Genomic DNA, 13,684 nt, shown 5'->3' on the forward strand with positions numbered 1-13,684 from the left:
GAGATTAGAGGGGTCTGGCACCCCGCTTAACACCCTAAAATTATTAGAGTATCTTTTCATGACTACGCCAGTTATAGTTTTGTTCCCAGACACTGTTCAAAGTACTGCTTTTAGCATTCAAGTCTTCACAGCTTGAGCCCAGGAAAATGGTAGGATTGTGTACTCCCATATCAACCCATGCAGCTAGTAAAATCACCTTCAGACGTCTGCCTTAGGGTGATCCCATTTCCCGAAATTACCTAGCTGAAAACAGGGAACAAGGCCCTCTTTTTGCAATGACCTGTCTTCTGCTAATCTGGTACAATTGCAAAATTCTGCTACAGATTCATCAAAAGACAAGTTGCCCATGAACCTTGCTGCATTTGTGTGCAGTGGGCATGCTTTCAAGAGGGAGGTATATTCTAGAAAGAGGTAGTCTGAGGGTAGGAGAACAGGGGTCTCCTAAATGAATCATTAACCATTTATGCAGAGCAACCCCAGTAAAATGACAAAAAGTCCCTATTTTCAAAAGTGTTTCAAAACAACACCAAAGGCAAACAACACCTTCCCCTCACACAGCTTCCTGAGATGGATGAAGAAAAGTATACAGATAACTTTCAAACTTCTAAAGGTAAAGATGATCTCCCTGTTCCCCTTGTTTGGCATTTGCCAAAGGTTTTGTAGCTTTTTCCTGAAGGATCCTCTCTCAATGAGATCCATCAGCTGAATGAGAATCCATCAGGAAGGATTCTCTCCAGGCGACTAAATCCGCTTGAAGTGCAGCCCACAATCTCTGGAACATTCTCCCAAGTTATGCTTGTTTGGAGCCTTGTTCAGCCCCAAGCAAAGATCTTTGCATTTAACCTGCTTTTAAAGTCACTTTTAACCTGGAATGCTACTGAGTTTGTGGTGCTTTTTTCCCGGTACTTGTAATGTTTCTTGAGTTTTGTATTTTGAACTGAATGTTACCATATTGATTACGTGTGGGTGGCAGTCCATTGCCTTAATACACTTAAGTGGACCCTTGCAGTTAGGCTTGCTAATTATTCCTTGCCCTAAATAATACATTCATTTTGGCAGCCACAGTGGGAGTGTGTGGAAATCCTCACCCCAGCCTGAAGAGCCAAGGAGCAGACGCTGAAACCGCAAGGCAGCCCCGTGCAGATTTGTCTTAGGCCTGCTGCTTTGGCGTGCAGACTCAATGAACACAAAAGAACTTCATTCTGTCCCCACTCGCTGGGCTGTGACTTCTGTGCCACACACACAACATATTTGCTTGCCACATTTTTTGCCCATCAAAATTAGTGACTAACCATTTGTGGTTAATGAAGAAAAGCCTAAAAAGGTTGAATGTCACATTTCTAAATCATTAACCACAAATGGTTAGTCTCTCTATTAGTCTCTATTTACCCTCTCAATAAAATAAATTAGAAGAGCCAGCCTCTGTCCAAATGAGGCTTTTGGGGGGGGGGATATCTCCAGAAGCATAGAGGGAGGGGTGGATTAGTCTACTTCCAGGCTCTGTCAATTCTGCATTCATAAGTCCCTTCTATCCAGCTTCCACTTTCATCTTTTTTTTTAATCCATACAAAAAATTGGATGGGTGACCTTGGGCCAATCACTGCCTCTCAGACAAACCTGCCTCACAGGGTTGTTGTGGGGATGGAATAAGGAGGAGGGGAACCAGGTATGTCACCTTAAGCTGGTTCGAAGAAAAAGATGGGGTATAAATACAATGCTTCCATCAATCAAATAAGAATTGTATTTAGATACTTTGTCACAGGATAGTATTTAAATACACATACTGTATCTCAATGTACACATTTCTAAACATTTTGAGCTAAAAAAGCATTTTTGCGCAAGAACTGTTATCACAAAATTCAGAGTAGGGCAGAATTATGTTCTGATTAGGAATAGTGTAGAAATTATGTTCACACAAATTTTTCTGAGGACTTAAAAAAAATTGCACACTGATGCAGTGTGAAATGTGGGAAATTGAATTTAAAAATGGGAAAATGAGAAACCGAGCTTAGTGGATTTATCCTTCTCTGGTTTGGATCCAGGTCTTTGTCCCATAGTTGCAGATTAGGTTGGTTAGCTTTAACATGCAGACCAAACAAAATTCTCCTCCATCTCCGTATGCCTGTAAAAGTGATTAGAAGCTCCTATGAAGGGAAAATGCACCAGCCATAATCCTTTCTTGAAGGCCAGTGAGGAAACCTTAAGAGAATCCAGTCCCCCAGCCAAACAGGGCTGTGTGAACAGTCTCATTTGGCTAAGTGCTTCATTCCATAAATTAGCTGAAAAGATAAGATGCAAGCAAGACAACATGGAATGTGACAAATGGAGAGGTCTGCTCCAAATGCGTGCCCATACTTTTTACCAAAGAGAAGTCTGCATGGGGTCAAGTTCCCATCATCTCATTTTCCTCTTATGAAGGGAGAAATCTTATTCAGAGGCCATTTCTCCTGATCTATGCACTGTTGGGTGTCTCCTACCTGCTGATTGTCATTGGCTTTGTGGTGGCCCTCTCCAAAGGTACGTTTTCTCCTTTACTGCCTACAGCATGTCATCTGTAAATCAGAGAACTGTTTTGGGTGGAGTTTATGGGCTCAGGGAGCAGCAAAGCCTGTAGCAAACATAGAGGAATGGTGGGAAGAACCAGCTGGGAGACCACCATAGGAAAAAGGCTCAGAGCCCAGGGAGTGGCAGTGGGACAATTGGTGGTTGCAAGGAGAAGACTGGGTAGATGAGGTGTCAGGAGCCGATGGGGCTATAGGGCTCAGTGAACTGGAGAGCCTGTGGCAGAGAGAAGTTCAGAATCAGAGGCAGAAGCTGAAGCAGGTGAGTGAGAGGAGGGAGGTCAAGAGGCAGAGATGAGTCTGACTGGGGAAGAGACATGGCTATCTCCCCCTCCTGTGGCAACAAGCTCCCCTCCCTCCTGTCTCCCAGAAGCAGGAAAGGCATGAAAAGGGCAGAGGAGAGGTTGGCTGCATGCGGGTGCAGTCTCCGACTGCTTGGGGAAAGCCCTGGAGAGGAGGGAACTTTAGATGGCTGTGAGGAGGTAGGGTCTCAGCAACTGATTTTCATGGAGTAAGACCACTAGGGATGAGTTCCTGTGCTCATTAAGCCTGACATTTAGCTAAGTCTGTGGAGACTGTTTTTGCTAAAGCTCTGCAGCTCAGTGTCAGAGCATCGCCTTGGTGTCCAGAAAGCCCCAGGTTCAGTCCCCAGCACCTCCAGATACGGCTGAGAATGTCCATGGTCAGAAACCTTGGAGAGCTGCTGCAAGCCAATGCAGTCCACACTAAGCTAAATGGTCCAATATAAGGCAGATTCCTATGTTCCCAACCCTGAGAGTGCAGAAGATGCAGAGATCAAGGAAACATACAGCACAGCCTTGCGTGCTCTGGTAGAGGTAAAAAAGATGGCATTTGAGTGTTTATGTGTGGGCTACAGGTTCAAACATACACACTCACTGAAAATGATACTGATGGTTTTAACTTTTTAAATAAATCAATACATCAGTTTTATTCCCTAAATTCTGACAGCCAGTCCAGCATTTTTGGTGGACTCCAATTGGTCCCCTTGCACTTCCTGAAGGCGCTTTGTTTCAGCACAGCCTTCCTCAGCCTGGTGCCCTCCAGACAGTACTGGCCCACCCATGAGCCAGGGTGAAAGAGCCACCTCAGGCAGCAGGAGCTGAACAGGCAGCATCCCCATGGAGACCTCAGCCTGCCAGCTCAGCCAGCAGAGAAACCTTGCAAGATCTCTTTGGCACTTCTGCTCTGCTGGGGTGGGTGGGCAGAGCACCCATGGGGAGACCACCTCTTTCAGGGACATAGCCAGGATCAAAATTAGGGGGGGCAAGTGGCAAGGGGCGGGGCCAAGGCACAGGGGGAGGGGCCACAGTGGGGCAAGGAAAGCCATGGTTGTTCAGGGGCGAGGGGGCGCCAGGATCAGCCCGAAATCGGGCTGCTCCGACCCCCTCCTCCCCCTCCGCAACCGGCATGGGTGAGGGGGCACCAGGATCAGCCCGAAATTGGGCTGCTCCGACCCTCTCCTCCCCCGGCAGGGGCGAGGGGGCGCCAGGATCAGCCCGAAATCGGGCTGCTCCGACCCCCTCCTCCCCCTCCGCAACCGGCATGGGTGAGGGGGCACCAGGATCAGCCCGAAATCGGGCTGTTCCGATCCCCTCCTCCCCCTCCGCGATCGCCGGGGCAGGTGGAGGTAAAGCTGGCTTTCCCTCCACCCGCCCCACAGCCAGCAAGGGAGAAGGGAGACGGCACCGGGCGGCGGCGGGCAGCGGGGCAGGCTGGCCACCAGCGGCCCTGCTTCTAGGGGGGGCAACTGCCCCCTTCCCTCCTGCCGCCCCTGCCTACGCCCATGACCTCTTTGGTTCCCAGGTGAGGGTGGTGGAGTGGCACAGGGGTGGGGTGGCATGGGGTGACAGGGATGTGCTGCCCCTGCCTGCAGGATTTCCTGTTGGCCACAAGCAGCATGGTCGGAGATGGCGGGAGGTGACTTATCCATACCATAAATTTCAAGCACATTTATTTCCCCCAAAGAATCCTGGGAACTGTTGTCTGTTAATGGTGCTGGGAATTGTAGCTCTGTGAGAGGTAAGCTGCGGTTTCCAGGATTCTCTGCAGAAAGCCGCATGATTTGATTTCGCATCCTGTGGATGCTTCTCCACTCATGCCAGCAGGGCCGGTGCGCCCATTTAGGCAAACTAGGTAGTTGCCTAGAGCGCGTAAATGGAGGGGGCGCAAAACCCCGCAAAACCCCCGCACCACCACCGCCCTCCCAGGTGCGCGCTCGCGCTCCTCCCGCCTATGGAGGTCCTATGGAGCGCGAGCCAGAAGGAGAGTTCAGCGCCCTCCCGCCTACGGAGGGGACGCTGTGAGCTCCTCAGCGGCTGCAACGAGTGAGCGGTGGCGGCGGCGGCAGCGCCTGTAGCTGAAGCCTTAAGCTATGGGCGCTGCTGCTGCTGCTGCTGCTGCCACTCACTCGCGGCAGCCACCACTGAGGAGCTCACAGCATGCCCTCCATAGGCGGGAGGGCGCTGAACTCTCCTTTTGGCTTGCGCTCCTCCCGCCTATGGAGGGGACGCAGGGGCGCCAGGAGGTGATTTTGCCTAGGGCGCAAAAAGCCCTAGCACCGGCCCTGCATGCCAGAAGAGGAGAGACAGTTTCCCTGGAGCCTCACTCTGCCCTGCAATGCCTTCCTCGCAATGGGCTCCAGATTTGGGGCCCCTTCAGAATAAGGAGGAAGGTGGTGTGACAGGGGAGGGAGAAAGTCCCCTTCCCTCCTCTTTGGCTACCAGAGGTGGATCCAAAGCCATTCTGTGAGCACAAAGTTAATTCTGCCCTTTGCCTGTTATACAAAAAAAAAAGCTGCCAAAAGGTTCAAAGGTTAAAAAAACACCCATAACCAGGATGACCTTTTCATGGTGGCTTGGCATTCCTACTCTTACGTAATTGGAAATGGGTAGCAGGATGGAGGAAGATTCTGACGTATATGTTTCTCCCCCCTCTTTATCACGCCAGTTGCATTAGCATCCTCAGAAATCAGCAAGCTCCGCACAGCCCTTGCGAAGGATCCCTACGGACATGATTTTCACTGTAAGTTTCTGTTGCTACACAGACCTCAGTCTCAGAGACTTCAGGGGTGTCAGCGTTTACCTCAGGTTCAGTTTCCCTGAAATGAAGGTCACAGGAGAGACTGTAGTGTGTTTTTGATATAGGGTTCTATTTACACATACCGTATATACCGGTACATCCCGAGCATAAGATGGAGCATTAGGCTTCCAGAGCTCCCCCTGCCTCTGGGTCAAGGGAGCTGACCAAGAGAACAGCTCCATCACAGATCAGAGGAAGACAGGGAAACACCAGTCTCTCTATTAAAGCTCTTCCTTTCCTCTAGGGCAGTGATGGCGAACCTATGGCATAGCTGCCAAGTTTTCCCTTTTCTTGCGAGGAAGCCTATTCAGCATAAGGGAAAATCCCTTTAAAAGGGGATAACTTGGCAGCTATGCCTATGACACGCGTGTCAGACGTGACACACAGAGCCCTCACTGTTGTTGTGTGTTGTGGGGTCTGCCCCCCCCCCCGCATTTGTTCTCCCCCTCCTCCTCCTCATGTCTCCACCCGGATCCTTTTTTGTTGTTGTTTGTTGCTGGTAGCCAGAGATTGGTTTTTAACCCCTTCTGTGCTGTTTTTTCTGGCGCTTTGGCAGACTATGATTGGGTGTAACAGTGTCCGTTTTCTAACACGTTCTGTGCTAGGTTTTTTGGCGCTTTGGCAGACTATGTCGGTGCTGTGTGTTAGTTCCAGTGAATGTATTATTCATCATTTATTTCTGTTCTATTTCCCCCTCAAAAAACGCAGCAGCTTTGAGGCATTCCCCCCCAAAAAATCAAAGCAACTTTTGCACCCCCCAAAAAAACCTCCCAAACTTTGGTCAGCAGCTCCCCCCCCAAAAAAAGCTCAACAACTCTGGGCACTTTGTGATAAATAAGGGTTTTTTGGTTTATTAAATACAGTTATATATTACAATTATACATTTTTGTTGTTTAAACTATAAATATCGCGGAATTATGGTGTTTTTTTCTCGAAGTGACACACCACCCGAGTTATGCTCGGTTTTTTGGCGAATTTTGACACACCAAGCTCAAAAGGTTGCCCATCGCTGCTCTAGGGTGTGCCCGGTTGTCCACCACCAGAAACTAGGATCCAAATCCTCTTCCGGGATTTCTGGGAAAGATCTTGGTCAGGTGATTCCACCGCTCCTCCTCATCTAGCCAGTCCCTGACATCTCGCCACACACAAAGCAATAGCTTTGGTTCAGCACAGAGAGCAAGATGAGACTAGCCTCTGGCAATTTGTTCTCCTGCCCCCTAGGGATGACGTGGCATCCAGCCAGGTAAGGGAGGAAGGCCTATCTTTTGTTAGCTAGTGTTCTTGACCCTTAACAAGCTTGGCCATTAACAAAGAAAATGCTTCCTTCTGCTACAGAATCTCATCTTACAGGTGGAAAACAACAAGTTTGGAGGGGACCCCAAAACACCATCCAAACCAACCCCCAAGCTTACAACACTATATTCCCCTTTGCAGGGAGGGACTGCCTTCCCAGGCTCCACCCAAATTCTGCTCCAAGTCCTTTTAGGTGATCCCACAAGTCAAGCTCAAAGTAAGAGAGTTGTTTCTAAAAACTAACCGTTTCTGCTTTTTATAAACTAACTCTCCTTGTGAAGTGATCATAATCAGCAAGACAGTACTTCTGACCTATGCATCCTTTAACTTATTTACTTAATGACTTAAATTTTAAAAAGTGTCCTTTTTTGAGATTAGTGTTACGTGTCCATACCTGGAGTCACATTAGTCATGTAAATACATTGCAGAATAAATTGTGCAAATTAAAATTTAGAGATGGGAAGCCATGGGGAGAGGTGACTATGGTGTTTGACTTGAACCTGAGAAACCAGGCATGAAGCACTGATCCCCACACTGCCTCTCAGCTGAACCTACCTCACAGGACTGTTGTGAGGATCAAACAGGGGAGTGGGGAACCACCTATGCTACCTTGAGATCCTTGGAAGAAAGGTGGAATAGAAATGTAATAATAAATAAAAGGTAAAGGTAATGGTAATGGTAAAGGGACCCCTGACCGTTAGGTCCAGTCATGGACGACTCTGAGGTTGTGGTGCTCATCTCACTTTACTGGCATAGGGAGCCGGCGTACAGCTTCCAGGTCATGTGGCCAGCATGACTAAGCCGCTTCTGGCAAACCAGAGCAGCGCATGGAAACGCCGTTTGCCTTCCCGCCTGAGCAGCACCTATTTATCTACTTGCACTCTGACGTGCTTTCGAACTGCTAGGTTGGCAGGAGCAGGGGCCGAGCAACGGGAGCTCACCCCATTGTGGGGATTTGAACCAACGACCTTCTGATCGGCAAGCCCTAGGCTCTGTGGTTTAGACCACAGCACCACCCACGTCCCCTGGTAATAATAAATAAGTCAGTTTAAAAGGGATAGATGCATTTCATTTAGGCTGCCTATGCACCACCAACACATTGAACACAGCACCATAGCTGTCAAGTTTTCCCTTTTTTAAAGGGAAATTCTCTTATGCTGAATAGGCTTCCTCGTGAGAAAAGGGGAAACTTGACAGCTATGGACATCACATTTGAAGTACATGGCTTGCCCCCTCCCCAAGAATCCTGGGAGCTGTAGTTTGTTACGGTTACTGGGAATTGCAGTTCAACACTACATCTGCAACATTGAACACACAACGCTGCGTCACTAGAGCAAGTCCCTTCACCCAGTCGTCGTTCTTCTCTGGACTACTTTTTAGACCCTGCTAAATTGACAAGTTAGGCTAGTGCCAAGTTCTCTCTCTCTCATCTTTTTCCTTTGCTCAGTGTTTCCGTGTGGTGCCGACACCAGACAATGGGAATATTTCAGTGGGAAATGCTACTACTTCTCCCTGAAGGCTGTGTCCTGGCATATGGCCAAAGCACAGTGTGAACAGCAGCACTCTCAGCTGGTCATCATCAACAATTTGGCCAAACAGGTAACAAGATGTGAAACATATTTTCCTTGATCACTCACTTGCTTGCCAACTCTTCTCCTTCTCTGCAAAGTAGGTAGCCCCAGAATCTTCATCTTCATGCAAACACCGAAGCAATGGTTGTAACAAGAGAACTGGACCCATCGACACAAGCACTTCCACCTACACCATGGAATTCCTGTCCCTGTGCCCCCCACCCCCCAAGTCTGCTCTGGCCGTTGGAGAACCCCAGGAAAAATTGGGAGGGGGGTGAGGGAAAGGAGAGGAAGAAGGAAGTCTTTGCGCTAAGGGGATGCCTTTGTTTGACGCAGCCCCATATTTCTGTATTTTGGATTTGCCTCTTGCAGAATTTCATACAGACCCGGACCAGGAATGAGCGCTATTGGATTGGACTCCACGACCAACACACAGAAGGCGAGTGGAAATGGCTGGACAGCAGCAATTACAGAACAGGCTTCACGTAAGCGCTGGGCAACTCCTCTGGGGTCATAAGAACAGAAGAAGAGACTTGTGGGACTAGGCCAAAGGCCCACCTAATCCTGCTCCCCCCATTCCTGAGGCCGACCAGAGGTTGACTGGAAGGCCTCTGCCCCATCACTGTTGTTCCTCAGTGACTGGAGGTCACAAGGGGTGACAGTGTTACTGCCAGTTTTTCATATGGGAAGCAACTAGGTCACACCGGTCCTATGTTTGGAAGGCTGCAACCCTATGGAACAATAATATAATAACCCTATAATATTATTAAATTATAATAATATATTGTAGGCTGCAATCCTATGCCCACTTGACCTAGGTATAAGCCCCAACAGACGCAGTGTGAAGCTCATTTCTGAGTAGACGTGTACAGGGAATAAATCTTTTTAACTGTAAAAGTAAATAGGCTTTCAATTTTAATTTAGGGGGAGGAAAATATTAATCTGTTAGAAGTTTGGGCAACAGTGGCCTAGAATTCCTAGTGGGTGAACATAAATGGGTTTAGTGAATTTTTGTTGATGATGATGAGGCTCAGAGAGAGAGAGAGACAGAGACATCTTGCTTCCATCACAGGAACTGGAAGCAAGGAGAACCCAACAGTTATCAAAACCAGGAAGAGGACTGTGGCCAAGTTTGGATCAATGGGGAATGGAATGACTACACCTGCAGTTCTGAATCCTTCTATGTCTGTGAGAAAGCCTTACCAGTGAAGCCGACATCTGCATCCAAGAGGCCCTGAACCCTATAGCATTATTAAAATATAATAATATATTGTAGGCTGCAATCCTATGCCCAATTGACCTATGTATGAGCCCCAACAGACGCAGTGTGAAGCTCATTTCTGAGTAGACGTGTACAGGGAATTGATCTTCATGCCTAATATGAGCAACTTCAAACCCTAACCTGGTGACAGCTCCCAAAAAAGCAATGTACCTTTGTCAGGAAAACATTATTATCATTATTATTTTTAAAATATCATACAAACTTTCAAGATTTCATTTTAAAACCCAATTATTTGGGGGAAATGGCAGGTTTATTGCTGACATAGAAATTCTTAAGCAATTGTTTCTTCCAAACTGGGGGAAATAATTCTGTCCTTCCTTACAGGGTTCCCGAGATGGTGTAAGAAAAGTACTTTCAACGCTATAAAGTATTATATAAATGCTGCTGCTACATGTGTTGTTTTGTTATCTTAGTGACTGGCCCTTTTTGAAAACACCCACATGAAATTTCACATAAAAGATCCCCCCCCCAATATTGATACATATTTGCACAGCAGGTATGTGTCGCAAGCCTAGTGAAATCAGAGACACAGTGAGCTTCTTTCAGTTCTTTTATTTAAATCAACAGAAATACAGTACATAGAGAGACCATGAATTGTTGTTGTTTAGTCGTTCAGTTGTGTCCGACTCTTCATGACCCCGTGGACCAGAACACACTAGTCTTCCACTGCCTCCCGCAGAATTATACAGAATTATACCATGAATTATACTCCCCCAATCTTGAGACTTTGTTCAGATCAGAATGCCTGCTCCACCCCCCTTGCGGTACTTCCTAGCTTCCCAACCCCTCCTGCTGCCTTCGGTGGCCAGCAAAGGAATCTTTCTGTCTCTCTTTGGCTTTCTGCTCTAAGATACTCAGGGACAGGGGCGTAGCCAGGATCAAAACTAGGGGGGGGGGCAAGCCATGGTCGTTCAGGGGCGGGGCCAAGGCACGGAAGGGGAGGGGCCATAAAGTGGGTGGGGCTAAAGGGCCAGCGGGCCTGATGACATCGTGGCGGTGGCAGCAGCGGCCACCTTGTGCTTCTGGGGCTGGTAGCGTTGGCGGCTACCCTGCTTGGCTGGAGAGGACGGGAGGGTCGGGCAGGCGAGAGGGGGTGGCAGGGCGGGCGAGGGCGAGGCAAGACACGGCCGCAGCCACAACGGCTCCGAGGCGTTGCTGCATATCAGCATAATATTTCAACCATGGTTCAAGCCCCACCTTAGGAAAAAAATCCTGCATTGCAGGGGTTTGGACTAGATGACCCTTGTGGTCCCTTCCGACTACAATTCTATGATTCTATTGATATATTACCATAGCACATGCATCATTCTGCTTTCTTGAATTGTCCTACTCCTAGGCATAGCATCCAACTCCTAGAGGCCTAGGTGCCCCCCCCCAATTACTGGTAAATACCGTATTTGAAAGAGTCATCCCCCCATGTTGATGGGCTTTCTATGTGGGGCTTATCTGCCCCCCCCCGTATTTTATTAAGGATGGAAGAGGGAGGGAAGGAAGGAAGAAATAGAGAGAGAGATAACTCATATTTGTGGGTGTCTCTGGATGACGCTGTGATGCTGGAACTCTGCAGCAAGAGGACAGGAGGGTCGGGCAGGCGAGAGGGGGTGGAAGGGCGGGCGAGAGCAGGGCAAGGCATGGCTGCAGCCACGACGGCTCCGAGGCGTTGCTGCATATCAGCATAATATTTCAACCATGGTTCAAGCCCCACCTTAGGAAAAAATTCCTGCATTGCAGCGGGTTGGACTAGATGACCCTTGTGGTCCCTTCCGACTACAATTCTACGATTCTATTGATATATTACCATACCATATGCATCGTTCTGCTTTCTTGAATTGTCCTACTCCTAGGCATAGCAGCCAACTCCCAGAGGCCTAGGTGCCTCTCCCCCCCCCAATTACTGGTAAATACCGTATTTGAAAGAGTCATCCCCCCATGTTGATGGGCTTTCTATGTGGAGCTTATCTGCCCCCCCCCGTATTTTATTAAGGATGGAAGAGGGAGGGAGGGAAGGAAGGAAGAAATAGAGAGAGGGATAACTCATATTTGTGGGTGACGCTGTGATGCTGGAACTCTGCATGTACAGGAGCCTTGTAAGCAGCTTTCTCTCTGCTTGATTTACAGCAGGCACGTCCAACAGGTAGATTGTGATCTACCAGTAGATCACTGGATGTCTGTGGTAGATCACTGGTAGGTCACTGGCACCCCTAAAAAAAGCTCACCCAAAATTTTCCTCCTCCCTCAAAAAAGTTGAACTATGACCTGAAGCCCTAAACAAAAATGGGCCTCCCTCCCTCCTAAAAGAAGCTCAACAAGTTTGACCTAAACCCCAAAAAACAAGGCTTCCCTTCCTTTAAAAAAAACTCAACAGCTTTGACCTGAACCCCCCAAAAGGGGGTAGATCACCCCCAGTTTTAAACTCTGAGTAGATCAGAGTCTCTTGGGAGGTGGCCACCCCTGATTTACAGTATACAGATGCAGGAGGAGGGGCAGACTGGAACACCAATGCTTTTTATAAACATCACTGTGTCTGTCAAAGCTACAGCCCCCCCTTTCTTATTCACTTCCTTTTAGCCTTGCAGAGCCACCTTAGTCAAATTGAATCCTCTGAGTCTGCACCCTCATTAAATCGCCAATAGAACTCTTAATGCTCCTGAATGCTCATTAACAACTCCCACTTAAGAACAATAGGGTGAAATGGTCAGCTATCGAATCTTGCCTGGGGATATATGCTCCATTGTCTTAACTGCTTAACTACTGGTAGCCACTTTGCTTTATTTATTTGATGTGTTTTTGTTACTGCTGTGTCCCCCCCCCCCCAGCAAGCGGAGACTTAGCTGCTCTTGCTAAAGCAAAGCCCTTTCCACTTCAGTTTTTGGAGGGGAAAAGTGCTGGTTATGGTCTGTAAAATACATTAATTTTTTTGCTTCTAGGGGGGGCAGCTGCCCCCTCCTGCCCCCCTGCCTACGTCCATGCTCAGGGAAAGCCTGGTTCGAGGAGGAGGAGGAGGTTCTACCAGGCTTTCAAGTGACATCATGTCCCCTGCCTGCTGTGCTGTTTCTCCCACTTCAGACTCCTGTCTCTGTTTAGGACTGGAGCATCTGCTAGCTTGCTCCTGTTCCTCCATTCTTTCCCAGCGTGCCACCACCACCACGCATCTGGGTCCATGCTATCTATCTGCACCTGCCTCCTGCCCAGAAGCCTCCTAAGGTGGTGGTTGGTCTCCACCCCTCCTCCTCATCTGACCAGTCACTGACCATATAAGCTGTATTCGCCAGAACTCAGGCTCTGCACACGTTCTGACAAACACAGGACACGTGTGGGCCACGGGCGGAGCCTGCCATCGCAGCATGGCTCTCATCCTGTGCATGATTAGAACGGGAAGGGGCCGGGGCTGCTGCTGCTCAGGGCACGGGCATCTTTGTCCACACGTGTGCATCTCTAAACACTTCTCCGTCACGGTTACAGGCACTCGAGACTGAGCGCCCTTTAAAACATGCCGGCAGGACAACTTTCAATGGCACCCCGTTAACTGGGTGATTTATTCCTTTTGGAGGGACCCGGGTTGTTTTACGCGCCAAGGAGCGCGCCTTCCAGGCTTGCACTCTCCGCTGCTTCTTCGAAGCGAACCTGGACAAAGTGATCACCAAAAAATGGCCGATCCGAGGTCTGCGACGATCCTGGGCTCCACCAGGAGGGGGCAGCCCCTGCAAGTAGCGCCGGATGTCTCGAAGTGGGATGGGCAGGGCTGAGTAATGGCTCCCTTTGTGTCTCCACGGCGTGCGCACGAACTTTAGGGGAGGCGGGTGGAGAGCGCGTAAAATGATCCCGGGTGATCGGGGAGGGGAAGAGAGAACTCACTTTTACCCCCATAGTGAGGGAGA

At 48.9% G+C, this 13,684-nt stretch overlaps 1 protein-coding gene across 1 annotated transcript; it reads left to right on the top strand.

Moving 5' to 3' along the window:
- Positions 1-355: 355 nt before the first annotated feature.
- On the top strand, positions 356-10,196 carry LOC118078531 (hepatic lectin-like). The gene is made up of 6 exons (XM_035102428.3): positions 356-610; positions 2,419-2,517; positions 5,529-5,603; positions 8,401-8,552; positions 8,897-9,009; positions 9,597-10,196. Exons 1-6 carry the CDS (start codon positions 568-570, stop codon positions 9,760-9,762), a joined length of 648 nt encoding a protein of 215 aa, XP_034958319.1. The 5' UTR covers positions 356-567; the 3' UTR covers positions 9,763-10,196.
- The last annotated feature ends 3,488 nt before the right edge of the window (positions 10,197-13,684 follow it).

The sequence above is a fragment of the Zootoca vivipara genome, chromosome 2, assembly GCF_965207765.1.
Source record: "Zootoca vivipara chromosome 2, rZooViv2.hap1.1, whole genome shotgun sequence".
Taxonomy (NCBI): Eukaryota; Metazoa; Chordata; class Lepidosauria; order Squamata; family Lacertidae; genus Zootoca; species Zootoca vivipara.

Excerpts from the sequence above, each read along its gene's own strand:
- LOC118078531 (XM_035102428.3), top strand. The coding sequence starts at position 568 with ATGGATGAAGAAAAGTATACAGATAACTTTCAAACTTCTAAAG. Across the intron at positions 611-2,418 it reads TAACTTTCAAACTTCTAAAG|GGAGAAATCTTATTCAGAGG; the intron begins GTAAAGATGATC and ends CCTCTTATGAAG. Across the intron at positions 2,518-5,528 it reads TGTGGTGGCCCTCTCCAAAG|TTGCATTAGCATCCTCAGAA; the intron begins GTACGTTTTCTC and ends TTATCACGCCAG.